The sequence below is a fragment of the Stegodyphus dumicola genome, chromosome 5, assembly GCF_044657685.1.
Source record: "Stegodyphus dumicola isolate Sdum_Otavi_A_Nest chromosome 5, ASM4465768v1".
Lineage (NCBI taxonomy): Eukaryota > Metazoa > Arthropoda > Arachnida > Araneae > Eresidae > Stegodyphus > Stegodyphus dumicola.
In genome coordinates, this window is record NC_140772.1 from 29,710,497 (window position 1) to 29,738,225 (window position 27,729).

At 30.6% G+C, this 27,729-nt stretch overlaps 1 protein-coding gene across 2 annotated transcripts in view; it reads left to right on the forward strand.

Moving 5' to 3' along the window:
- The window catches only part of LOC118199922 (histone H4 transcription factor-like), a 47,150-nt gene extending 19,703 nt beyond the window's left edge, over positions 1–27,447 (forward strand). For both annotated transcript variants that reach the window (XM_035371803.2, XM_035371804.2), the window contains 6 exons: positions 5,680–5,832; positions 5,918–6,004; positions 9,684–9,804; positions 16,336–16,474; positions 19,788–19,912; positions 26,404–27,447. In XM_035371803.2, coding sequence (XP_035227694.2) covers positions 5,680–5,832; positions 5,918–6,004; positions 9,684–9,804; positions 16,336–16,474; positions 19,788–19,912; positions 26,404–27,250 — 1,472 coding nt within the window. In that variant the 3' untranslated portion in view covers positions 27,251–27,447. The remainder of the gene's footprint in view (positions 1–5,679; positions 5,833–5,917; positions 6,005–9,683; positions 9,805–16,335; positions 16,475–19,787; positions 19,913–26,403) is intronic.
- Positions 27,448–27,729: the final 282 nt, after the last annotated feature.

A 27,729-nucleotide genomic window follows, 5' to 3' on the forward strand; every position in this document is an offset into this window, starting at 1 on the left:
TTGATTGCTATCATGACTTGTGGATTCAATTAACATCATCCATTTTTTAATGTTCTTTGACCAAGTTCAGGTTTTAGGGCTCCATGTTGGGTGCCAGCTTTATCACAAACATTTCGACGTAAAATTAAGAGAAAGACATCTAGGGGCAAAAATGAAGATATAAGGCATGACGAATACATTTCTTCAGAAAAAACTACACACACAAATATAAAACATAGTGAATTTGTTGCTGTTTTCTCGCATAATCTATCTATTTGAATTTTAAATCCGATTACATAGTCCATGACAGGTGCCAGCGTTCTGTTTGCGAGTCACAATTATTTATTTACATATTTCATGACCTAGCACAGGTGAAAGCAGTCTATTATTTATTAGTTTTTCATTAAACGTAGATTTGATATTTTACATTAATTAACCCGCGAGCATGCGCGCTGGGTCCAATAGACTCGATTAAAGAAACCTTTCTGAAAATACCCCTATTTTTCCAAAGTGGTTGTGGTACAGTGTAGTCTACTCTAAGGCCACCCTCTTTGTGTTTTCTAGTTTTTTGTCGGAAATTTGATTTGAAGTTTTATTTTGATCGGATCGGGTCTTTCAGACCCAGTGCGCCTATTCGCATTGCCATAACATAGTTCATTTGTGGTAGCACAGAAAGCTGCAAACATGTCACGTAATTTATCCTATAAGGAGGAAATATTTTGTTTGAAAAAATTATTAGAAGATGTATGAACTGTTGAAGACTCCATTGAAGAAACTAATGATGGAAGTTATAGGGAATTTTTTAGTTCTCTTGATTCTGATTCAGAAATTGAGATGCATTCTGAAATCGAAAATGAGAATGACATTTATTGTTTTATTGGAAAAGACAAAAAAAACCAAAGGTCAGAAGAAAAGCCTAAAGCTGATCTTAGAACTCCTGCTCAAAATATTATAACTAAATTACCTGGAAACATCGGTAAGGCAAAATATGTGCAGACTCCAAATGAATCATAGGAACTTTTACTAAGTGAACAAATGTTGCTGAAAGTTGTCAGTTATACAAATATTTATATTGCATCTATTTCTGACAGCTTTCAAAGAGAGAGAGATGCTTGTCACACAACTCGATTGAAATTCACGCTTTTATAGGTCTTTTATATTTTTGTGACATAAATCATCTCTTGTAAATGTGTGCGATCTGTGGGCAACAGACGGAACTGGCTTGGAAATTTTCCACAAAACTATGTGCTACAAAAATTTTCTTTTTTTTATTAGGACGTTTGCATTTGCGTTATGATGACATAGGAATTCGCGTCATCAAGAAAAAATCAGATAAACTTGCACCTATAAGAGAGTTTTTTGAAGATTTTGTAAATAACTGCTAGAAATATTACACTGTCAGTGAGTTCATTGAAATTGATGAAAAACTAGAAGCTTTCCGAGGAAGATGTTCTTTCAGGCAGTATATTCCTAATAAACCTCAATAATAATTCTTGAATAACCTGAATAATAATATAATGTATTCCTAATAAATTCTATATTAATACAATACTTTTTTCTATTTCTTTAAAAACATTTTATTTCATAAAAATATTACAGACATTAAAATTTTAATTTTTATAATTTGCATATTTGATAATGCTATTTTGTTATAAATATAACACTTTTAGCTGAAGCATAACTGTTTTTTTGAAGAAAAAACATGACCAGGGTCTTAACGACCCAGGTCGCACGCTCGTGGGTTAATAAAGTTTTTCCCTTTTTATATGAAAGATAATTATTGAAAATGTTATTACTTTAGATTACTGTTCTAATGAAGTATTATAAAAATTGTTGTATAGTTAAGTTAAAATAAATAAGTGTTATTTACATCAAGTAAAATTAAGGTAAGTATACAAATATGAAATCTAAATTCAAAATTGATAATAAATACAAACAGCAGGGGGAAAAAACCCTCTTCTTTAAAAAAGTAAAGATAAAACCAAATTGTAATTTTAAAAAATGTCAGCTAAATATTGTCTGATAACTTGAAAATAGTGTTTTCTAAAAATTATCTTTAAAAGTTATTTGGAATTAAAAATGAGAAACATAAGAGACTGTTACCAGATTTATACTAAGCATTATTTAACCTAGCATTGGATTTTTAATTGTAAAGTTGGAACTTGATAATAACAGAACATCCATTTATCTCTTGAAAACATTGAGGCTTTACAGTATAAATTAATGCTGGTTTATCTTTCTGCGGCTGTTGACTCTCTGGCCCTTAAGCCCTGCCTGTTTTGTCATAATTTTAAAAAGAATTTTATAGTTTAAATTAATGTACACTGCACAAAAAAAAGGGGGGCAACAGTTCTGTTCTATTGGGCTGATTACACGAAATTCAAATTGTGTTTTTCATGTCTCGAAAGAACGACTTAGAATATTTATTAGATTTATATATAGCATTGTTCTGATATAGGTATTCCGACACAAAATCTGACTTTTTCTGAAATGGCATGTCAATTTTTTCCATATTTTGATTCTAAAACTCAACTAAATATTAAATTTTGTGAAATTTGTTGAGAAATTTATGGAGAAATTAAAAAAATTGGCGTATTTTTATCAGTTTGCGCCAAGAATAATTCATTAGACGAACTTCTTAATTTATATAGCAACCTATTTTCATTTCCCTTTTTTCATTGCAGACAAGCAGGAAAAAAATCATCATTCATATTTTCAAATAATTTTAACGAAGTGCATAAACCATATTTGGCGTTATTATTGCTTATAACATATATGCCGAATTTCAAAATGGGCCACTATGTAAATTCTTGTATATCAAAGAAAATTTTGAATACAAAACTCTAATTTCTTGCAGGTGTGCCTAGAAATACAGTACAAAGTCTGTAATCCGGAATGATCTATAATCCAGACCTCAAAGCTACAAACTTTATGCGCATATGCATAAGTTTACACATGCACGTTTAATGTATAATGGGCGGTAAAAGCTAAGCTAAAACTATCTAAGGCATTTCAGTTTTATTTCCAGAACAATTTTATAAAAATTAAGCTTGAACTTTCGATTACGTCAAAAAGAGTTTCCAATTCTGGAGTTGCCAAAGGATCTACACACCGAAAGCATGTTTCAACGTCCATTAAACAAAAAGTGGAATTGCCGCAAAAAATGGATAAAGGCATATCCTTCTCAAAATTATGCGAGAAGTATGGCATTGGAAAGTCCACTATATATGACACAAGAGAAAGGAACTTTTGAATTTTTTGTGGAAGCATCTTAAACAACTTACATTGAAAGAAATGTTTAGTAAAATAAACAAATAAATATTAAGCTTTTTTTTGTAAATTTTGATACCCTTTAGATCATAATTGTTCTTTATTTCATAAATTATGATTTCATATTTTTAATTGTACAATTTCTGCATGCCATCTTACCAGATTTAAATTGATGATCTATAATCTGGAAAAACCCCTAATCCAGAATGGCCGAAGTCCTGTTTAGTCCGGATTACGGACTTTGTACTGTTCATCTATTTTAAGATGATGTTTAAAATTTTATATGTTGTAATACAAAAAATTTTTCAAAAAATGTATTAAAAAATATTTAAAAATACAAATTAAAAAAATAAATCATAAAAAAATGGGCAAATTATATTTGGATTCAGCCTAAATTTCGAGTTCTGGAAGAAGGAATCAGTTAATAAAACGAGCTATTATTAAATATATATCAAATTCAATTAACATTGAGGAGCTAAAATTTTTAGAGCTAATTTTTTAAAAACTACTCATACAATTTTTACAAAACTTGGCAGTTTGACATAATTTGAGTTGTGGAATCAAAATATGGAAAAAAATTGGCATGTCATTTCAGAAAAAGCCAAATTTTTGTCAAAATACCTATATTAGAACAATGCCATATATAAATCTAATATACAAGGTGTTTCAAAACTTATCATTTGAATTTCATGGGGAGGTAGGGAAGACGTCAGGAAATCGATTTCACATAGGAAATTATGTCCACAAATGTCATCTACATAAACAAAATGGACAAGTAAAGTTAACACAAGGAAGCAGTACAGTTAAGTGGTAATGATGTGATCTTTATTCCAACAAGGTAAAGTAAAGGTTCACAGTAGGTGCTCAAAATTGTGACCATTTACACGAACACAGGATTCACAGCACCGTTGCATTGACCTCAGAACATGTTCAAAATGTCTGGCTTATGATGGACAGTTCCTGCGATGGCCACTATTCCTGCAACAAGGTCCATTTCACTGTCAACGGGAGTATTGTATACATGTTCTTTCATGGGCCCCCACAAAAGAAATCCATGGGTGATAAATCAGGTAACCTGGCTGGCCGAGGGGTTGGTTCACCTCTGCCGATCCATCGAGCTTTGAATATTCAGTTCAGGTAATTTTGCAGATCAGTTGGGCTATGGGCTGGTGTCCTGTCATGTTGATACCACATATCTCGTTGGATATGCACAGGAACAATGCCCAGAAAAGTCAGTAACACTGTCTCTAGAAAGACTAGATATTTCCAGACATCCAATTGAGGCGCTAGCAAGTAAGGTCCGAACAATCAGTCACCAATAATTCCAGCCCACACATTTAGGGTAAAATGATGATGCGCAGCATGACTTCTCATACCATGCGGGTTGTCGCAAGCCCACACATGTGAATTGTGTGTATTGAACACACCTTCACAAGTGAATGAAGTTTCATTTGTAAAATGGACAGATGCTGGAAAACTGGGGTCCACGGCACCTTTCTGCATCCACTGTGCAGATTCCACATGCCTCGGATTGTTAGGAGGCAGTACCTGCACACTTTGCAGATGGTAAGGATGCACACATTCTTCGTGCAGTATCTGCCACAGTGCTGAGTGAGAGACCCCAAGCTGCTGAGCAATAGCTCGTGTGCTGGTATTTGGATTATCTTTGATGAACTGTAGAACTTGTTCTGTGATGCTGATAGTCTGCAACAGTCATCTTCTCCCTGTACCCTACATGTTGCTGCTCAATGAACCACATTTCCACAGACTGCGATGCACACATGCAAACGTTTGATACTGCAGTATTCTTCTGTTGGGGCATTGGTTTTCGTAAACTTGTCTAGCTCGCTGGCTGCTTTCGCCAGCTGGCCCATATGCGAGATGCGCATTCGCTAGCTTTTGATGCGTAAAACAATTCATCTTATCACTCTACTAGTGATAAGATGAATTCACTGATGACAGCAGGAGTGGTCTGGCAAGCTGTACGCTAGTTGGATGCACAGTACTCTCGCGTATATTTGCGGACTCACTTTCCTATGTGAAATCAGTTTCCTGATGTCTTCCCTACCTCCTCACGAAATGTGAACAATAAGTTTTGAAACACCCTGTACATAAGTCGCACTTTTGAAACATGAAAAATGCAATCTGAATTTTGTCAATCGACCCACTAGAACGGGAGATATAGAACTAACACCCCCTTTTTTTTGTGCAATATACATCTAGTAGCTTTTTATGTATATGAATATGTTACGGTGAATTTTTAATAAATATTCTGATTTCTTATTTTGATGTTTCTTATTTTGATGGTTATATGTGTTTATGCAAAAGTATTTTTTGTTAGAATTTGAATTTTAAATTTCTGGGCATTTAAGTAATTTTTGAGAGAGTTTCAATTAATTATCCACATATATTTTTTTATTATATTTTCAGACTGTCACAGAATTTTTGCAGATCAGTATAAAGTGAAAGAACATATGAGGTCTCATACTCAAGAAAAGTTAATTGCTTGCCCCACATGTGGTGGAATGTTTGCATCCAGAACAAAGTTTTTTGATCATATACATCGACAGTTAGCTGTAGATGGTAAGATATATAATATATTAAAAGCTGAATTATATGAAGAAACTCATATGTAAAATTGTTGATTTTATTAATAATTTATGTTTAGATGATTCAGAAGGCACATATATTTGTGAATATTGCTCTAGAAAGATGAATTCTGAACGCTTACTACGAGATCATATGAGACACCATGGTATGATATTTTATACTTCTAATAAACTGAGAATTTTGTATTTCTGACTATCTGCACCTCCACCAAAAAGTTATGAAGTGGTTAGGGACTCAGACAGTATTTACAAACTCATTGGCTACTAATTTTTTTTAACTAGCTAATGCACGAAAAGAAATTGCCATTTTTAGAATAGTAGTGGATCAAGAATTCCATATAAGTGCAGTCAATCAATAAAATTGAAAAACCAAGAAAGTATGTAATAAAACAGATCCCCTTTTTAAAGAAGACTTTTTTCTCCCCTCTCTATTGCTCTGCCCATATACATGGTGATCTGTTTTCGCTTAAAAAAACAGCGTTGGCCACATTCAGCACTGTACAATGTTAGCATTGCACATCAGCAAAATGGGCACATTTTGATTTTTTTTTCTTTTCTCCCCCCCCCTCTCCTTTTTTTTTTTTTTTTTTTTTTTTTTGCTGCTGCTGCTGTTTTCATGTACATAGCTATTTGTTTTTGATTAAGAAACAAAGCACCACCCAAAACAGACATATACTATGTGCATACCTGGGTTGCCATGTAAATACTTTTTGATGACGTAAGTTGTTGCATAATTACTTTTGCAACATACTGCTTTGCTTCAGGAATACTTTTTTTGTGACTTTTTAGTGGGGGTACGGATAATCAGAAAGTACCAATAATTTTTATTAATTCCTAGTTCATTGAATCTAGGATAGTAATTTATAAATTGGATAGTTTGATGCTGAAAAAATGTATGGGTTGTTTAATAAATGAGTGGACTGGACCTATGATTTTGATATATTTAAAGATAAGGAAAGAAAAAAACTGCTTGTGCTTTACTGATTACACTTGTCTGTTGCATATACAGTACAAAGTCGGAGATCACGATGTCCAATATCCGGAATTATCTAAAATCCGGATCTCAAAACCACCAACAACTTTTTTTTAAATGCTTTACACATGCTCATTTGATATCTTTTTTGATTTTTAAATTCAGGTTCAACTATTGTATTCTTGTATTTCATATTTTATGTGTATCTTATTGCCTAAGGACAGATTTCAAAAGGCATTTCATGTATTGAAAATAAAGGAAAAAAAAAAGCCAATATGACAAGTAACGTAGTCAAAATATTCAAATAAAAATGTGTGTTAGAAATAAAGAAAATTTAATATTTTTAAGAGGTTTGATTTGGTTTATTTGATTATGGCAAAGTATGCAAGGGCTATAAGGAGAGAAATGACTTTGAGAAGGACTAAGGAAAAGTGGCTTATATACACATTACATGTGGGGGAAAACCATGAAAACATCCATATTAGCCAGCTGTATTGCCAGAATTTTAATGTGGGTATTCACTCATTTAACTACCACTTAGCTAACTTAGTAATCTTACCCATCTATTCAGTGGTGGGCAATAATATTTGAGAGCAACAAGTTAGATCCATGCTTAGCACCTCTGGTGAAAATGGATTAACATTGAAGTTTTCATAGTGGTGTAATATCTTGAAAGCTATCTAAGATCTGTCATAAGATCATGTTGCGTGGTATGGAGCATTGTCCATGAACGCCTTACTTTGGAATAACAGATTTGGAACAATCTTGCTCAATCTAGATTTGCAGATTTTGGTTGGTTTTTACAATGCTGATTTCTCAAAATTTTCATAGTTCATTTGCCCATGGTAATCCTTACTTTAAAGTTTATGCTTCATACACAGGTTGAGCATCTGAAATAAATCCTGCAGAACCAGTGTGTATAACAATAAGTCTACTCCTTGAGATAACACCCAACAGTGTGCCCAGAACTGTGTCATTTTGCCAATATTTCTTGAATATCAGTCCATGTGTTGTCAACTTAAATGATGCAACATCCACTTCCATTAAATTTCATCATGTCTCAAAAGTAAGTATTTCTCCAAAATGCAATATCAGATCTTTTGGAGAGCACTTTTCATGAATTAATGCACTTCCGAAAAAAAATTCATCGAACAAAAAACTTACACAAAAGTCTTTTTGTGATAGTTAATCTAGTTTTTTCCTCAACACAGCAGTAATTTTCATAGGGATGGCACTTTTTTTCCTTTGGTGGAAAAGTCATATATTATCTTCCATATAGCATGTTTATCAAAATAACCAATTTAAATAGTTTCAATCAGCAAATCTTAGGTTTTTTTCTGGGTGTGCTCAGAAGTTTCTCTTCACCCGTTACCAGTACTTCATCCAGAGTATACTGTAGAAAGTCCAAGATCCAGACTTGTTGGGACTTCGGCGATTCTGAATTTGGGATTTTTCCAGATATTAGACCATCAATTTAAATCTAATAATATGGAATGTCGAAATTATAAAATTAAAAATATGAAATTGTGATTTATGAAATAATGAAGCAATTATGATATAAAGTCTCTATATATAGTGTTTGGGGGGGGAATAGTTCACTTTTTAATGTAATAGAAAGTAATGTTATGTCATGGCAAGCAATTATTCAAAGTTGCATGTCATGAAATTGAAATTAAACTCATATAAAAGCTATTTTCACAAGTTATAAAGATGTTTTAAAAAAAGTGAAACTGTATCATAGTTATCTATCCCAAATTCTTTTCAAACTTAACAAAATGATATTTAGAGATACCTGAGTGTCTTTTCCATTTTTTTTATATTGAAAGTCAGCAAGAGAAGAGAGATTTTTCTTGAGTAAATCAGTTTTAATTTTGAGTACGGCAAATAATTTTATAAATGGAATATGGGCAAAACTAAGTAACATGGCTTCAGGAATCAGAAAGATGCTCTGTCTTACAATCCAAAACTTCAGCTTAAATACTGTCAAACTCATTTGTATTTCTGGTGAATGAAAGGGAAAGGAGAAATTATTGTAAAAACTAAGTAAAGGCTGAAGATATAAATAACTGATTAATGTAAAGTAATAGTAATCTTACAAGGTATAAACATGATATCACTAGGACTGTGCCATATTTAAGAAAAAAGACAGAAATTGTTTAAAAAGTATCTCAATCTATAACTTATTTCTGGAGTCCATTATGTATTGTTGGTGCATAAAGAATATGCAGAAGACTGAGCATTTGTATTAAAATAGAAAAGAATCTTTAAAATAACGAATTAAGGACTTTTTTTTTTTTTGTTGTTGTTGTTCCATGTATGTGGTTGGGGTTTATAATTAGAGTAGGCACAGCCACTTTGAATGGAATTCTTTTGCATAAGCCATGAGAAACTATTTGTGGAAGTCAAACTATTCAGCAAATGAATGTGAAAAAGTGCATTTTTAAAGAGTAATCTTTTTGAATATGCATGGCCATTATATATAAAATTCATGTCTTTGGGAAGAAGTGTTGCTGTTCTTTATTTTTATATGCAATTTACTGAGATAACTTGTGTTCAATATAAAACATGTATTTATTTACCTCTGAAGAATGAAGAGTGAGTAAAAGCTGATTTTTTTTCGGGGTTGGAAATAATAACTGATTTTGGACTCTTTTTAGTGTCATTTTTGGTGGAAATAATGACTGATTTTGGATTCATTTAGTGTCTTTTTTTGTACTTTGCTTAGTTTAGTTTTATCTGAGGATGTTATAAATAAGATTGCAGTTTATTTGGTTTGAAAACAATTACTGGTATTTTTGAATTTTTTATGTTATTATTATATTTTTATAAAGTATATTTTACATTTATTCCAGTAAATCATTATAAATGCCCCTATTGTGATATGACTTGCCCCACTCCATCTGGAATACAGGTTCACATCACATATAGACATTCTGAAAGTAAACCATATTCTTGTCAGTACTGCGATTATAAGTAAGTAAAACTAAAATATGAACGAATTCTGCATCTTGTAGTATATTTGAAATTTGTATTGATATGAGAGGTTTATTATAGATTTTTAAAACAAGTTTTTAAATTTTATTTTATGAACCCTAAGGAACTTTTAGTTATTAATATACATATAGTTATGCAGTGCTTTAGAGCCTGTATTATAATTATGCAGTGCTCTGAGGGCAGTTATGCAGAATTTTTAATAATGCTTTCATAGTTTTCATAGTTTCATAGTTTATTGCAATGTTTTAAATTCTTGAAAAGTTTTTTCAGTTTAGTTTTAAGCTTTAGAAGTAAAGGAATTGTCCTGAACCTTTAGAAGTAAAGGAAAACGATTGAGTCACTAGAGCCCAGCTTCCGTACTTCTTAATTTTTGAGAAACATCATAAATACAACCAGAGTACACCAGAGACCAAACAAGACAAGATCAAATATTTTGCCAAATAACTAAGTTGTAGTATTCTTTGTTCTGTTGTTAATGCAAATTTTTATTTAATAGTTAGTAAAACAGATATTAGTAATAGATACTCCGTGTATGCCGTAGAACAAAATATGCTCGAAAACATGAGCAATTGAGGATGAAAATATCATTGAAATGCATTCCTTTTAGGAAATGTAATGTAATGTTAATGTTCCATTTATCTAAGCCAGAAGGCTAAGCAAAAACAGAGATGAAATTTTAACTTGACTGCAAAGTATAATATTCAGTTATACTTACCTTTTTCTTAATCCTGCATATGTTGTCATGTTCTTATTTATTTATTCACTTTGCATTTCTGTTATTTAATTTTATTCAATTTCTGATTTATTATACAAGGTGAGACTGAAAAGTAAGGTGACTCACCTCTCCTTTCGAAAATGAGAACAGCCTGATGACCTGACACATGTGCATTATGCTCTTTGGTATGCAACGTTGAAGTTAAGGGTCATTCATAAAGTTTCTTGTTTTGTGTTTGTTCGTGCAGTCACTTAAACATGAAAGGTGTTAGTGCATTGCTAATGGATCAGAAAATGAATCTGAAATTCTGTTTTAAAATGGGTAAAACTGCTATGGAAACCTTGGAAATGCTTCAAAGTGTGTATGGCAAAGAAACTTTATCTTGCAAGTATTTCATTGGTTCAAACTTTTCCATGAAGGTCGTGAAAGCGTGGAGGATGAGCATCGCAGTGGAAGACCATTGAGGACGAGAAGGACGGAAAATGTTGAAAGAGTTAGAAAGTTATTGCTGAAAGATTGTTGTTTGTCCGTCCAAATAATGGCGAATGAATTGAATCTTCCTCGTGAAATCGTCTGAACAATATTCATGCAGGATTTAGGTAAACGGAAACTTTGTGTGACGTTTGTACCTCATTACTTAAGCGATGAACAAAAACACCTGCAATTGGAATCCTGTGGCAACTTCATTAATGCAGCAGATAAAGATGACACATTTTTACAGTCAATCGTCATAGGAGATGAAATGTGGTGTTTTGTATATGATCCTCAAATGAAACGCCAAAGCATGGAGTGGCATGGTCCCTCATCGCCAAAATCGAGAAAGTTTCGTTTCGAAAAATCAAAGATTAAGACAATGTTGATTACCTTTCTCGACACACAGGGAATTATCCATAAAGAATACGTACTGGAAGGTCAAACAGTTAATGGTGAATTTTATTGCCGTGTTTGTGAAGCGCCTTTTGGCTCGCATTTGTCATGTTCGGCCCCATCTTGTTGCATCAGGCAAGTAAGTAGTTGTTGTTGCATGATAATGCATGCCATCATGCTGCAATGTGTGTTAGGTGGTTCCTCGTGCAGCAAAAGGTTACAGAGTTATTTCACCCTCCTTATTCACCTGATCTTGCGCCAGCAAACTTTTCCCTCTTTTCACGACTGAAATTGACACTAAAGGGACACCAAGTTTCAAGCATTTCAGACATTCAAACTGCTGTTAGTAACGAGCTTAACACAATCTCAAAGGAGCACTTTTTCAAAAGTTTCCAGAACTTGTATGAACATTGTTAGAAGTTTATTTATTATTAAGTTTATTAAATATTTTGTGATATTGCAGTTGAATTGAATTTTATGGTTTAAATGCAAAGGACATGATATTTAATAAATAAAGGTAACACACAAAACATTAAAAAAAAGCCTCTTTGGGCGTAATATAATTTGAAAGCTTTTAGACTTTTTCTTTCTTTTTTTTTAAATTTTATTTTGAGTTATCTCATTGTATTTTATTCAATTTTATTAATTTTTGTTTACCACTCCTGCTGTAAGACTCTTAATTCTTCTAATTTAGAAATAAAGCCCTGAAATAATTCTCAACTTATGAATGCAATGTTTGTGACCCCTTTCTGACTATAGCCCATACAGCTTTCAGTTTTCGAGGTTGATGTGCTTGTGCTTGTGGTTGATGTGCACCCAACAACATCAGGCAGATGCTCTTCTGAGAGCCTCCCACAACAAACAACACCATAAATTTGTCCTAATTCCCCCTCTTCTCCGCCCCCTCCTTCCTTACTGTACTTCTTCGAATGTTTCGCACTTGCTGCCTCAAAATATTTGGAGATTTTATTTGACCTTCACACTTCGTCCCAATGAAACACGCAGAAGTATGAAAACTGAGTTTGCAAAAAAGAGATTTTCCTGATTTGTAGTTCGTAAATAAGAGCGCAAAATTACATTACATCTATGGGAGTGTATTCGAGACCATACACTAGTTCGTCAAATCGAGAGTGTTCGTAAAAAAGAGGTTCGTAAAAACGAACGTCTACTGTATGTAGATCTAGGTAAGTTAAATTAAAACTTGCTATTTATTAGCCTTTTTTTTATTATTATTTTTATTTTTATATTTTGATAGTTGTATATATGCATATTCGTGTTTGGGAAGTTTCCAGTAGGCAAGAGTTTCTAAGTTACTTTGGTTTTCTAAAAAAATTAGTTTTTTCTACTCTTAATTGACTTTTAATTAATTTTAACTCTTGCCATTTACTTACTATTTTATCAAAATTCCACTGTTTAAATTTCTTTTTTAGTAATTCACACATTTGATATTGAATTTTACTTTTACACTTGCCTATATGGATGACAAAACATGAATTGAGTAATTGAAGAGTTAGGTTAGGGGGCAACTTCCCCTTGATAAGTCTGTCTCCTGCCTGCTCAACAATTATTCACTTATGTAATTTTTAGGAATAATAAATTTAATTTTTTGGAGTAATATATTTTTTCATGATTTTAGATACGTGCAGTTAATTTACATATGCTCTTAGAATTTAAATGATATTGTAAATTAGTTCACGGCAAATTTTAATTTTTTATTTCTTTGCAATTAAATTTCTTAATTAAATTTAAATTTTATATTTGCAATATATATATATATATATATATATATTGCAAGCCTCCTTCTATATACCACATCTTTTAATCTTGTTTGAACACTAATATATAGTTTTCTAATATTTTGATATTCTTCCATCCACACTATTCCATACTCAGAAAAGAAATGCAGAAACAAATGTAGGCAATTTTAAAATTGTAACTTTTTTTTTGGGTTAGGTTTAATTTTTTTTTTTTTCAAAATTAGTGAAAATTTAGTTTTATGAGTTGATGACTTTTGATATTATTTTTGTTTAAGAGAAAAAACAATATTTGTATGATTAAACTATTTTTTAATTTAAAATATTTTTTATGGCTAATTCTTTTCCCAGTTGTTAATCTAAAGTTTTTCAGATTTCAGATTGTTTTATGAGAAATACTAATCACTTTTAGAGGTGGTGGTTGTTTCTTGAAATATATGTATGTGCTGTTGGTTTAATTGTTCATAGTTTTGCATTATTTTAAATAATGCATAAATAAATGCTATACTGGTAGTTATTAATTCAGTAAAATTTACTTTTCATGCATCCTGATTATTATTAAGTTTGGACACATTCTAATTGTATATTAAAATTCTAGACCTTTGATCAGATAATCCCAAGTTTCAAATTTGATTTGCAAATGAATGAAATTTTAAAGTAATTCTTTCTTTTAAATATCTTTCTAACATTTTAATGATATAAAAATTATGTAGCTTAAAATAATGTTAGTATTTAAAAAATTACGTTTAAAATAAGAATTAATAAACCAAATTTTAAAGTTCCAAAAGAAAATGTTGAAAAAATTTTTTAAAAAAAGTTAACATAAACTGATATGTTTGACAAATGGATTTTTAAAAAATTGCACAGTTAAATATAAATATCTCTGAAATAGTTTGCATGAATTTCACAGACTTTGTATTTATGCATAATTTAAAGCATAGAATCAAAAATCTGCATGCCATTTTAGGGGGGAAAAATACCCTTTGTTCACTCATTACTCTCATACGTACTCATTACTTATTCATACATACTCTTGTATGTTACAGGTCTCAGTAGAAGCTATGGCAGCACTTTTGTAGTATCACAGGCAATTGAGGTATTGCTGAACCTAACTAATTGTCAAGCTTCTGCCCCACTTTTGAGGAAGAAAACCTCTAGGGGGGAGAACAGTCCGAGCCTCTCCCATCCCTCTATTACCAAATACTGATACATAAAATATTGATTTGTTCAGAAAGAATGAACCTTTTGAAAGTCCTTTTTAATAGTTCTTTAAGCATCTTGCAGAACTGTTATTGACCACTTGAAATAATAGGTTTTTAAGTTTGGGAAAAGTTGGATGCATTGTTCCCCTTCAATGCTTAGTTACTTGTTTATTCTCAAAACCGCAACACATCACAAAAGGGTTTCTGTATTCTTGAATTAAAAACATTGATTTGTTTATCATGGTGCATTGTGCTTTTTGAAGGCACTTTGCTTCCTCTCAAGGACATTTGGTTGTAGTTTTGGAAGTTTCAGGACAGTGGATGTCTATATAAGAGAATGTATCTTTAACTGCTGTGAGTTTTAGAGGGGGATAATGAGAAAATACTGGAGGCCTTTCAAAAGACACATGGGAAACCAAAAATTCCAGATAGTTGTAAGCTCTGACATGTACTGAGAAGGCATGCATTTGAAACCATACTGAATGCAGCTTGTTAGGGCAGTTACCCATGATGATAAGAGATTTCTGTGCTACATGTGATGGCTACATTGAACACATTTTTATGGCAAGAAATACAACTTCATTATTAGTAAAACAGTTTTAGTTAGAAGTTCTAGTGAATTAAATAAAATATAAAATATTAATATTTAGCTATTCCGTGTTTATGGGATACATGTGTACTAGCGAATTTTTTAAAAAGATTATATGCATCCCATTAGTATTTTTCAATGTGAGCAAAAGGAAATTGATTCAGACTTTACTCGAATTCTTACCTGAGTAGAATCGCTTGTAATTAAAAAAGTACTCTTTGGTAATTGTGTCTGAAAGGGCTAAAACAGTGGGCTGATAGGAGCTCATGGGATGTGACCCCTTTCATTATTTTGTGAAATGTTTATGTCCTTTAAGTTTGCAAACATATAATCACTAATAATCGCAAGTGATCTGAAGTTTTGTCTATCAAAAATGATCAATACATGTATTATCTGTTAGCTCATCCATCCACAGAAGAGCCAAAGCATTGAAATCACCTATTTAAAACCCTGTTAGCTCACATGTAGCTTGTACATCAAATTGAGTACTTACAGCCACAATATGTGTGTGCAGGCAAAGTGTATAATATGTTCGAAACAGTTCTGCTAGTCTGTATAAATTATGTGCCAGTGGATCATGAACTTAGAGCAGCGATTGCATGACATCCCTCAGATGCTCAATTCGACTGTGATCTGGGAAATTAGGTGGGGGTGGAAAGTAGGTTTAATTCTGAGGTATACTTATGAAACCATGTTCAGGAAATTTTATCCATATGGCAGGGGCCATGTCCTGCTGGAAAAGTTCATCACCATTTGAGAAAACAGATGCCATGAATGGATTGAATTCTTTTCCTTTATAAAATGCAAGTTAATGAAATTTGAAAATTCTTTTTAAATAACTCTGTGCAATAAAATTAGATTAAAGTATACATGAATTGTACATTTGTGAATTTATAATTTCAAGTGATTGAATGAGTTAAAGCATTAAATGGAGATAGTTTTATTGTATACATTCACAGATTATGTTTAGCAGATCTTCTGTTTTTCAAATGAGAAGTGTGTTACTAAAAGAAAACTTAAAACTGCTAAGCAAATTGGTTTGTTTGTTAAAATTCCTTTGGAAGCTATAGTTATTCTTTTAAAATTTACTAAAACCTTTATTATGGGCTATATTGATTTTTAGGAAATGATATATGATTTTAATTTGGATGTATTGTTTTATTTTAAAATATATGGATTTGTTTTAGATTTATTTATTTTATTATTTTTTTAATTGAAATTATTTTATTCAAAAATCTGTTATTTTTTCAGCATATTTTAGACTGCAATTTTATGTTTTGTTTTCTCCATTGAGTTTTTGTAATCAATTAAATTTCTTAACTTGATGATATGTATGTTTAAAAAATATAAAAAGATTCTTTTTTTTTTTTTTTATTTGTGCAGATGTAAATCAGAAAATGATCTAAGAAAACATTTAGAAACACATAGAATGGTACCAACTTACAAGTGTCCTGTAGAAGATTGTTCTTACACCACACGGTCTCAGTCATGCTATAATGCACATTACAGGAAGAAACACGAGGTAAATATTTGGGGTTAAAAAAAGATGTAATTATTTTTTTTTTTATTTCTGGAGGTATTTAGAGTAACTTAAAGATAGCTTCATGAATAATGTAAGCATTAGTATTAATATGAAAATGACGCTTGGCAGTTGAATTGACTGATAGATTTTGCTTCAAATTCATTGTGATGCTGAGCAGAATTGAGCTGAGAATTTTTTATACTACATTAACTGTTCTTAAGGAGCTATAACATAATGGAAAAAATACTGCAGATTTCAACAAACTGAAACAACTTGTACACTATACAACTTGTATATTTTAAATATTGATCTTTCTACACAAATCTCAGGTATATTTCACACAATAGAGCAATATTTGACAGTAATAAAAATTTTTGTGATATGTTTTAATGTGCCTATGATATGTTCTTTGTATGTCCTTTTTGAAATTTGCATAATTTATTAACTAAACGAGTTAATAATACAATATGACTCCAAAAACTGACATTAATATCTCACATATTATCTATAGACTGAATTTATAACCTTCCAAATTAAAGGTTTACTAAATACTAAATCGCCATTAAAAGTAATAAGAAGAAAATATGAAATATATACTAATGTAGCAAAATGGCATATATTGAATTTTCATGAAGAGTATGCTGTTGAACACCAAATTAAAAAAAGTTATATTAATGAATATAAATTTGAATTACATATATTTGAAAGTTAGTTAGAGTATCTACGAATTAATATATTGTTAAATATTGCATAGCATGTAAAATAATAAGATGCACATATTCACTAAATTTAAATTTCTGATTCTAAATGAAATTGATGATTCAGTGCAAAGTTGTACAGTCAAAAGTCTTTAATCCGGACTGGTCAGGACTTCGGCGATTCTGAATTATCAATTTTTCCGAATTATAATCATCAGTTTAAATCTGGTAAGATGGCATGCAGAAATTATGAAATTAAAAATATGAAACCGTAATTTATGAAATAAAGAGCAATTATGATGTAAAGGATATCAAAATTTACAAAAAAAAAAAAAAAAAAAAAAAAAAAAAAGCTTAATATTTATTTGTTTACTTTATTAAACATTTCTTTCAACGCGTGCATTCGTAAAGCATACATTAAGCATACATTACATACACATCTCTTCAAAAAGTCTCAGATAATTTTTAAAGAGGTAAAATATTTCATATGCGATAAAAGTGTTAAGTTATCCTCACAAATTTTGGTCTTTTTTGTTATATGTTGGATACAGAAAAAAAAAATGTGTTTTAAGGTGCTATTTGAAAATTTTCTCCCATATTTTGAAATTATTTTAGTGGGAAAAATTTGTATTTTAATTATATTACTTCAGAATGTGTGCTTCCGTACTATTATTACATGCTTCATCACAAATATATTATTATATAATTGTAATGAAATACAATATTTTATTATTTTCTCTAATTTAGGAAAATTTTATGTGAATGGTGATAAACAGCAATATTCTTTCTTTGGGTGCATTTATGAACAATATTTGGAGCTTTTACCTTTTTTATGATGAAGTTATTTCAATTTGTTTTCTTTAATTTTTGTTCTCCTATTGTAGGTCTTATAAATAATATTAAATAATGTATTTCATGATTTTTCAAAGATGATGAACTATTAGATGTTGAACTATTCAGAACATTATGCTTCTCAACTAATTTCATTGCGTTTTAGTAATGCCAGTTTTATTGTTGGTAGGTTTATAGTGGTTTCTAAATTTATATTAAGTTTATTCTATTTACTACTTATTAATCTGCCAACAGTGACCACTCATAGCTTCAGATGATTTTAGTCTTCTTGGTTACTGTAAAAGATTTCATTGTAAATAGTTTTTTTTTAATAGTTTTTAAAATTGTAATAAAATTTATATTGACTTTTAGTCTCTTCTATCTCAGTTCCCCCCCTTGTTATATTCCTTCTTTTAAAAGTTGTGTTGACATATTTATACACAGTGTGTTGGACATTGCTTGAAGGTAGTAATATCATTAAACTCAAATCAATTTGTTGTGAGCAAATTGAGTTTTGAGTGAAGTTGAGTTTAAGTGTATTCGAGCAGTGTGTTTAAGTGTGTTTATGCATACTAATGCTGCACTGTACAATTCTTGCTATTTTACCCTCGTTTCCATTTCTCTCTTCACTCATTTTTTCTGGCCTCTTTTTAACTATTGCATTGTGATTTAATAAAATGATACTGGTGCTATTTTTATCTTTATTCATACTTTTGTGTTTCTTTTCTTTATATTTTCAAATTTTTGAAAACTAAAAATAATTTCAGAGAGACCAGACACCGTGACCTCTCCATTGACAGTCTGTTTGTACTTCTTGATAACAGGATTCATTTAAGGTTTAACTTAAGATTTAACTTTTGAGATTTTAACTTAATTCTTAGTCTAAGTAATGATATGTACTTCATTCAAAATTGGATTTTTTCTCTCAAAAAGACCCAGTTTTTCATCTTTTCCAAGTCAGAGGGTGTTTTTGGAGTGTGCTACCTCATAGAATGGATAATCTGCATAATAATAATAATCAGGAGTTTGGTGTAGTGTCATCGAGGAGGATAATAAAAATATATAATTTTTAAAATATACATTAAAAAACATATTGTGTTTTTAAATACATGTTTAAAAATCTTTCAATTTATTGTTAATGGAATGTTTATATTTTGGAAAAGTAAATGGTGCTAATTTATATTTGAAACATATCTTTTTCTCATAATGTGAAAAATAAGGTATTGCACTTTGTAATATTATATTTGCTGAAATACTGATATAAAATTCAGTAGAGTAATATCACAATAAATATCATGATATTTGTTTGTATATAGAAAATTATCTTAAACCAAAAAAGATAATTATACTCTGGTTTGATTTAAGTTGAAAATTATCAGTTTTTTTTTTTTAAAATTATTTTGAATTTATTTTTTCTGAAGGTACAGAATCTAAAAACATTCTAACATTTTTTGAGTACTACAAGTTGCTTTTTTTTTTTTTTAATGTACTAATTAAAACTAAATGATGAAATTATAGAGTCTGAATATATTTTAAACTATGTTTTAACATAGATTTTAGTAGGTATTTATTTAAAATAAATTGGTAAAAAGGGTAATATGCTGCATATAGAGACAGCTATCATTATTTAGTAGTTATTAAAATGAAAAGTGTTTTACATTATTCTTATAAATTTTCCTTTTTTTAAGAATATTTTGCAGATTTTTGTTCATTGCTGCTTTACTTAATTGCAAATGAATTGCTATAGTATTTAATTTCTAAGCAGTATTTTTTGTTGTAAATAGAAAAAGCCACCAGCAAAATATTCCTGCCATCTCTGTGCTAAAATGTGTACAAGAGGAAATTATCTCACAAAACATTTATTGAACCATCATAAGTTTCATTGGCCATCTGGTCATTGTAGATTTCGGTAAGTATTCATTTAAAAAAGTTCTATATATACTAGTAAGAAAAATTAAGCATAATTATCTTTCTTTTTTTTTTCTTTGTCTCTCCAGAAGGGCTTTTACTCTCAAAAAACCTGCATGAACATATGTATGTTTCTCACATTGTGAAAAAACAGTGGTACCTAAAGCCATCAAATTTTGAATAATGTAGTCCTCCACCCAAATAGGGGCACCTGGAAGCCTGAATTTTGAAATTCTTTTATTATCTGTTTCATATTATGTAAAACTTTAATGAATTTTTGATTAAAAAATGCAACGATTTCAAAGCAATCAGTGGCAACACTGAACAGAATAAAACATTTTTATCTCCAGCATGCAAGACTAGCTATTGGAAATTCTGTAGGTGTGCTGCTTTTAAATATTTTTAGCCCAAAGTTATGTTAGCCCAAATGGGGTGTTAGCATGGTGAAAACTGCGACAACCGTATATATTACTTGAAGATTTGGGCAATCAGTATTTTTTTTAATTCTTAATTAAATGAAAAATTTTAAAAGTTGAACTTTCCCACTTAATAATAATCAATGTCTAATTTTGCTAAAAATTTTACTATCTTTGAACTCTAATTATTTAGCATATTTTTCTATGTCTATATTTGACTGTGTTAATGAGCTAGAATTATTTGCCAGAAAGGCATCAAATTTTATTGCATGTAACTTTAATCATTTGAAGCTTAGAATTAGCAGTGCATTGTCAACTATCTTGTTAACCCATCTTAAAATCATAAAAATAACTGAGTGGTTAACTCATTTTGCTGAAAAGGAGAACTTTTTTAATCTTTTGATGGTCATTAACAAGTTCAGATTGCATTCCAGTTATGTACTGCAGTATGTGCAAAGAAACACATCTTGCATTACAAATTTATGACTGAGATATCGCCCATATTTGAGAAGAAAGAATTGCTTAATCTTGCAACTGCTGAGGGGTTAAAGTTATCTGTATTCAATTCAGATGTCATGTTCAGTTGATCATTTAATAGCTATTATATTTTTCTTGTTAAAGAACAAAAGGAAGCATAAAATAGTATATTTTTATTCTAATAATTTATGTTATGAACATATTTAAATAATAAAAATATTTTTAAATGCTGATTCACCAGATGCTAAGGAGATAAACACAAAAGACGAGGATGGTTTTTTATGGATTCTTCTAGTCCATTTTTATAGATTTATATTCTATTTTTCAGCAGCTTGAATGAGCTGGCTGCATTGCATTTTTATGATTTTTTTCTTAATATAACGCAGGCATGGACCAGTTTTCCATGGGCAACACCTTTCACGAAGGTATACCATCTCTTAAACTGATAGCTGTTATTTGTTTTGTAAGCTGATTTGATGCATTTTTTTTAAAAATACTGTACTTTGTAATGTTTTTATTTTTCACTTATATTTGTAATGTTTTTATTTTTCACTTTTATTATTGTGGCACTATTCATTAGCTAAACTCAATTTTTCAAATTATGTAAATATTTGTTAAATTATTTATAAATGCATCTAAAAATGTGAGATCTATTCATTTGTAAACTACTGTGAATGTTACTGAGAAGAAATGTAGTTATTAAATGTATCATATAATGATTTTAATATTTAATTATAAACATAAATTAAAAATACTGTTAACAGATGTAGGGTAGCTGCTGCTTATTGAATTCAGTGGTTAATAAACTCAGTTGCTTGTTATGCTTAAATTTCTAGGAACCAATACATATTAACCAATAGAAAAAACACTGTTTGTTAACCACTTATTAAACTGAGATTGGCAAAAGACTGATTCTTCAGTGCCAGAATATCCTGCTTATACTTATCAAAGCATTTCATAGTTCATTCATTTAATGCAGTGTAAATCATGGCTTTATTATCCAGGTATGTAACACTTCATTATAACGGGTTTGAATGAAATTTTCCTACCCCCAGTTCCTGTAACTGTGAGACACTGTTTTCAGAGTTCATATGTTTAATTAATACTTAACATAAATGATGATCTTTAGAGTCATCAACTTGAAAAACCCAAGTTTTTCATTGATTCTGATTACTTTATAAACAACTTTAAGATGAAAGACAGAAATTTGTCTCCATTACTTTTTAGAAAGCATTAATTATTGTATTTATTATATAGTACTTTTATGCTCTTTTACCCCTAAATGATATATTAAGTTATTTAGAAGTAGTCATAATGACAAATATTAATTGATGGAGTACCTTTTATATGATTGTCAAATATGAAAATAAGAGAGAACATTTGTAACATATGCTGTACTGAAGATCAATCCATCAGGGAGGAATAACTTAAATTGGTGCAGAAACAATACACGTGACAAGAAATTTATGTAAATCATATAGGCAGAATTATTGAACTTTAATATTTTTTTTCTGTATTTGTATTACAATAGTACTGGGATAAAGTTTAGACCTGAAACAAAATACAAGCTTTCAAGGTTAAAACAATGCAAATGGCAGAATGCATTATAATTTTCTCATGTTCTATTTTATTCACACAAGTGCTCAGCCAGAGAACTTAGTGCTTTAAACTTTTGGAACAAAGCAAATAATTTAACACATTTTAAGGAATTCCCATTATTCTTATGACATGTTTAATGATTTCCTAACTATTGACTTGAAATAACCATATTGCCTTCTTTTCATGTATGCACTGTGTTTGAAAACATACTGATTTCATTTTTCTGTTTTTAAGTTCATTCTTCTTAATCTCCCTTCAAGATTTTTCATGTGCATAACCCTTTCACGACGGCACACCTTTGTTTAAGATGCTGATACAAGATGAAAAGGAATCGAAGGCAGTCACCGTACAGGATAGAGGTTTTGCATTGCTAAGCCTAATTTTATTTAAAAAAAATCAGAAAAAAAATTTCACTTCTAGCATCGTCATTTTTGGTATCATTTTAGATTATTACTTGAGCTCTTATATATGTTAAAATTAACACTTAATAATGTTTTTTCTTTATTTTATATGAAAATGTACTTGAAAAAATATCTTGTAAAATAATTTTCGGAAGCGCTATTCAAATTATTCCAAAGTTTTAATTGATAAAATCCATCAATAAAGTTTAAAATAATAAAGCAACACATTAAAGATTATTTACGGTAAAAAGTAACAAAATTTAAAATTAAGACTGTGGTAAATCTCGAAGCACGGAGAAGTATCACTTTCTAACTCTTAGAAAAAGTATCACTTTCTAACTCTTTAGAAAATGAATCATCACTCTCATCTGCATTAGTAAATGGTTCATTAACCATATGAGGGTATTCTTCCTCTGATAAATAGAGCCTTCCCGCCATAATAGAATGGAGGTGAGGCTTTCCGAAATAAAAAGAGAAGAAACAGAAATATATCTGAAGGCAATGCAAAATGTAACAGAACTCCACATAGTAATCCTAAAAGACTCTACATATTAGAGGGAAAAATAGAATAAAAAAGGAATTGGATATAAATCAGACACGCGAATGTTCATATTAGCAGACGGTGATTTAAAGAGCCCATCTCTGTTTATGCGCTTCCCCCACCCCACCCTCACAACAATTGATGAGTAGAATACCAAAGTCAGGCAGAATATATCAAACTCAAGGTCAGGAACCTACAACTGTGTTCATTTGAAAAGTATTGGACATAGGATGCCATCTAGTGGCCTTCAGAAAAACATTCCAGCTTAAAATGCATATACGCATCACCCGTCCTCTAAATGCAATCTCTAGTGATGTGTGGATGGAACACCTTTCTGTAAGAGACATTCTTAGGGAATGCGTATATGGGATGCCCGTCCTGAAAGGTTTAAACTTATTCTATACTGTGGAAAATTAATAGTACATTTTGATAGTCCACCATTTGTAAGACTGTAAGCAATATTTTCTTTCTGTATTGTGTGCTTCTGTTGCGTGCTTGGAAGCATGTCAGTCTAAAAGTCAGAAGCTCTGGAATGCGCATAGGCGTTTTACGCGTGCGCGCAAGACACTTACGACTGCACATATACGTCTGCACAAGCGCAGAATACGTTTTCGCGTGCGCGTTTAATTTATAATGGACGGTATAAGCTAAAATGATCTAATTATCTATTTCAGTTAATGTTGATGTTTGCGTTGTTCCTTAATCTTCGAATTGGATCCGGCTTATTATTTTTTGCAGACTGTAAGAGCAATTTTATAAAAGTAAGCTTGAACTTTCGATTATGTAAAATAGAATTTCCGATGCTGGAGCTCCCAAAGGATCTAGAAAACGAAAGTATGTTTCGATGTCCATCAAACAAAAAGCGAATTGCTACAAAAAATGGATAAAGGCATATCCTTTGTTTATCTAACCGTTCCGAAATTTGTTTATCAATTTCATCCTGCTCTGCGCGGGGGGGGGGGACGTCGCTGCGCGCAATGAACTGGAAGTTGTTCTGTCAGCACTATCGTTATCTTCAGGGCAGATTTTTTATTTTATTTGGCTTATAATTCCTTACTAAATGTAGTATTTAATCTCATTTACTCCGTCTTTGATATGATTTAAATCAAATTCCTCGTCATTATAAATATCACGAATACCAATCAAATAGTTTTCTGGTTGCAATTTTCTAATTTCGGCTATGCGTAAGGTATGCTTTACGCAATCGCGCTTTGAAAGAAATGTTTAATAAAGTAAACAAATAAATATTAAGCTTCTTTTTTTGTAAATTTTGATACTCTTTAGATCATAATTGCTCATTATTTTATAAATTACGGTTTCATATTTTTAATTTTATAATTTCTGCATGGCATCTTACCAGATTTAAACTGATGATCTATAATCCAGAAAAATCGATAATCCGGAATCGCCGAAGTCCCGACGAGTCCGGATTAAAGACTTTTGACTGTAATACATTTCTCCAAATTTGCATTTGGTATATACTTTTTGCTAATTTTTTATTTTTCTTCCATATAGTTTCCATTTTCTGTAAAAATTGTTTGTAAGTCATTGGCCCAGCCTTGTAAATGTTTTCACTTTTCTTCGAAAAATATCTCTTAGTAATTATTCATTACAAATCCTAATTAATAACATTTTGATTTGATTTTGCTGATGTGCATGGTACGGGTAGCTAATTTTTATTCGCAGTTATTGTAACCGATTTCAGGCAAATCTGCTTTTTACTTTTTTGTCAAGCTGAAGTATACAAAATTAATTTTAGTCAGAAGTGCCTTCCAGTGCTCACATGCATAAACCACTGATTGAGGAATTCTAATCTATTTCATCATAATTTCTTTCTGGTTTTCATGCTTATTGGGACAATTGTTTTTTATCCAATTATTAATTAGTTGTGGAATAAGTTTATAAATCTGTATTTTAAAAAAAATTCATGTAAAAATAAGGACTGAAATATAATTAAAAGCACAAGATTTTGAATGCAATGAACCTTCTTTAGGACAACCATCCACGATTTAAATTATTTGAAGAGATCATTGTCTGACAGGCCTGGGATTTTGCAGCCCTGTGCAACCTCTGTGGATTCTAAATTCTGCTGCCTGTATGGCCATAAATTCTGAAAAATTTTTACTTCTCAAATTCTGTTGCCTATTGCCTCCTCTAAATTCTAAAAAAAAAAAAAAAATTACTTCTTAAATTCTGTTGCCTAATGCCTCGTCTAAATTTAAAAAAAAATTGTTATTTCTAAGGTACGTTACACTGTTTATATACACTTTCAGAAACACTGGTTACTTCCCAGTATGGTTGTCTTGGAGCATCACCTACAGAGGATTTAGTGTATTTTTGAGATTTAACTAATTTTAAATATATTTTTTGAAACTTAAATAAGTAAATGCAAAGTTGTTTGCAATAATATGTTTATACAAAGCATTGTTGTAATGTATGTATTGTTCAGAATATTTATACAATAAATCTCACAAAAGTTATCACCTATTGTTTATTAATTTTCAAGCACTTTTTGAATTGGTGTATGTATTCATAAGTATTATATCAAAATTTTTTATAAATGTTCTGGGCATAAATATATAGCTATGCTGTTGAAATTTAGTTCAGAAGATCAGAAATACGGCAGTAATGCTGTACATTATTTGGATTTCCATTAATACTTTCATGCACCACATGCACCTACAATGCAAACCTCACAGGTTTGCTTCCACCATTCCTGCTGTCTATATTCTGCTTGTAGGTGTACTTGAGCATATTCATTTAAATGTTTTGTTGATAAATAGTATAATCAATTATGTTTTGAATTTTATTGGTATACACAATCAGTTATGTTTTGAGTTTGTGTAAGGTATTTAAACATTACTTTTCGACAAGTTACTGTAAGCAGCACAGCCATATCAATAGAAAAATACTAAAACTGTTCTATAAGAAAATCTTATTTCTCTGTATGTTCTACTGTACAATGAATAGTTCAGCCTAATATTGCTTTTGTAATTTGAATCTTTAAGCAATTACTAGAAAGATAACATTACTTATTATTTACTATTTTTTAATTCAGGTATCATTTGCATGAAGATGGTTTCTATAGACTTCAGACTGTGAGGTATGAAAGTTTAGAACTTTCTCAAGCTATGATGGGTGATAATGCTGAAAATGTTGATGATCCAGATGACATTATAAATTCAGCTTTTGAAAACAAATCTGAAGAGAATGGCTCATTTTCCAGTGATATAAGTGTTCCTCTATGTGATGGATCTGATGATCATGTCAGTAGCACAAACCCAATTTTTAATGGGTCAGTAGTTTACTGCTTAGATAGTAGAAATGATACTGAGTTTCAAAATCGACCATCTGTTATTAGTTCTTCCTTGAATGGTGCTTTTATAGAGAATGCTGAACTTCAAAATCGCCCATCTGTTATTAGTTGTTCATTAGATTTTATGGAGGATACCGACCTTCAGAATCCCCAATCCATAATTACTTCTTCATTGGATGATACTTTTACAGAGGATGCTGAGCTTCAAAATCGCCAATCTATAATTAGTTCTTCGTTGGATGGCACTTTTATAGAAGATGTTGAGATTCAAAATCATTCATCTACAATTAGTTCTTCATTAAATGAAACTTTTATAGAAGATCCTGAACCTCAAAATCGTCCATCTGTTATTAATTCATCAAGTGGCAGTCTTATAAAAGATTCTGAAACTTCTGAAGAAAAACCTGTATTAATCAAAATAGTTGATACAACTGTTGGAGCAACAGCTGATTCTTCAGGACAGCCTTTGCTGATTCTGAATTATCCAGATCAGGGAAAAGATGAACAGTGTAAAACTGTGCAGCTAATAACTCAGGATTCTGATGGTAGAATGACATTTGAAACTGCTGAAATAATTACAGAGTACTAGTCTGCTTTAAGAGTATTATAAATATTGTGTTGGAAACTGTGTGTAATAAAAGCATTTGTAAAATGTTGGTATAATTTATAAAAAAAGTCTTGTGATCATATTTTTATAGAGCCTTTATGTTTTAGATAAATGTTATTAAAATAAATGTAATTAATTTATTTTGAAATGCATATAAATGATATTTATTTTGAAACGAATATGAATGCAATTTTACTTTGTGCAACATTTTTGCTCCAGGTTAAATTTTTGTACTAAAAAACAAAGCTAACAGCTTGGGACCCATGGGTCACATGTAACTCAGAGTTCTTTCTGTTGTTTGCAGTTAGGCAACATACAAATTTCTTATTTATTTATTTTATCCTGAGCTTCCAATTGCATATTATTTTTGATATTTTTTCTTATATATAATATCATACACTGTATGTGTATATGTATCCCATACAGTGTGTTTTGTTAAACTTCAGAATATATGGTATAGT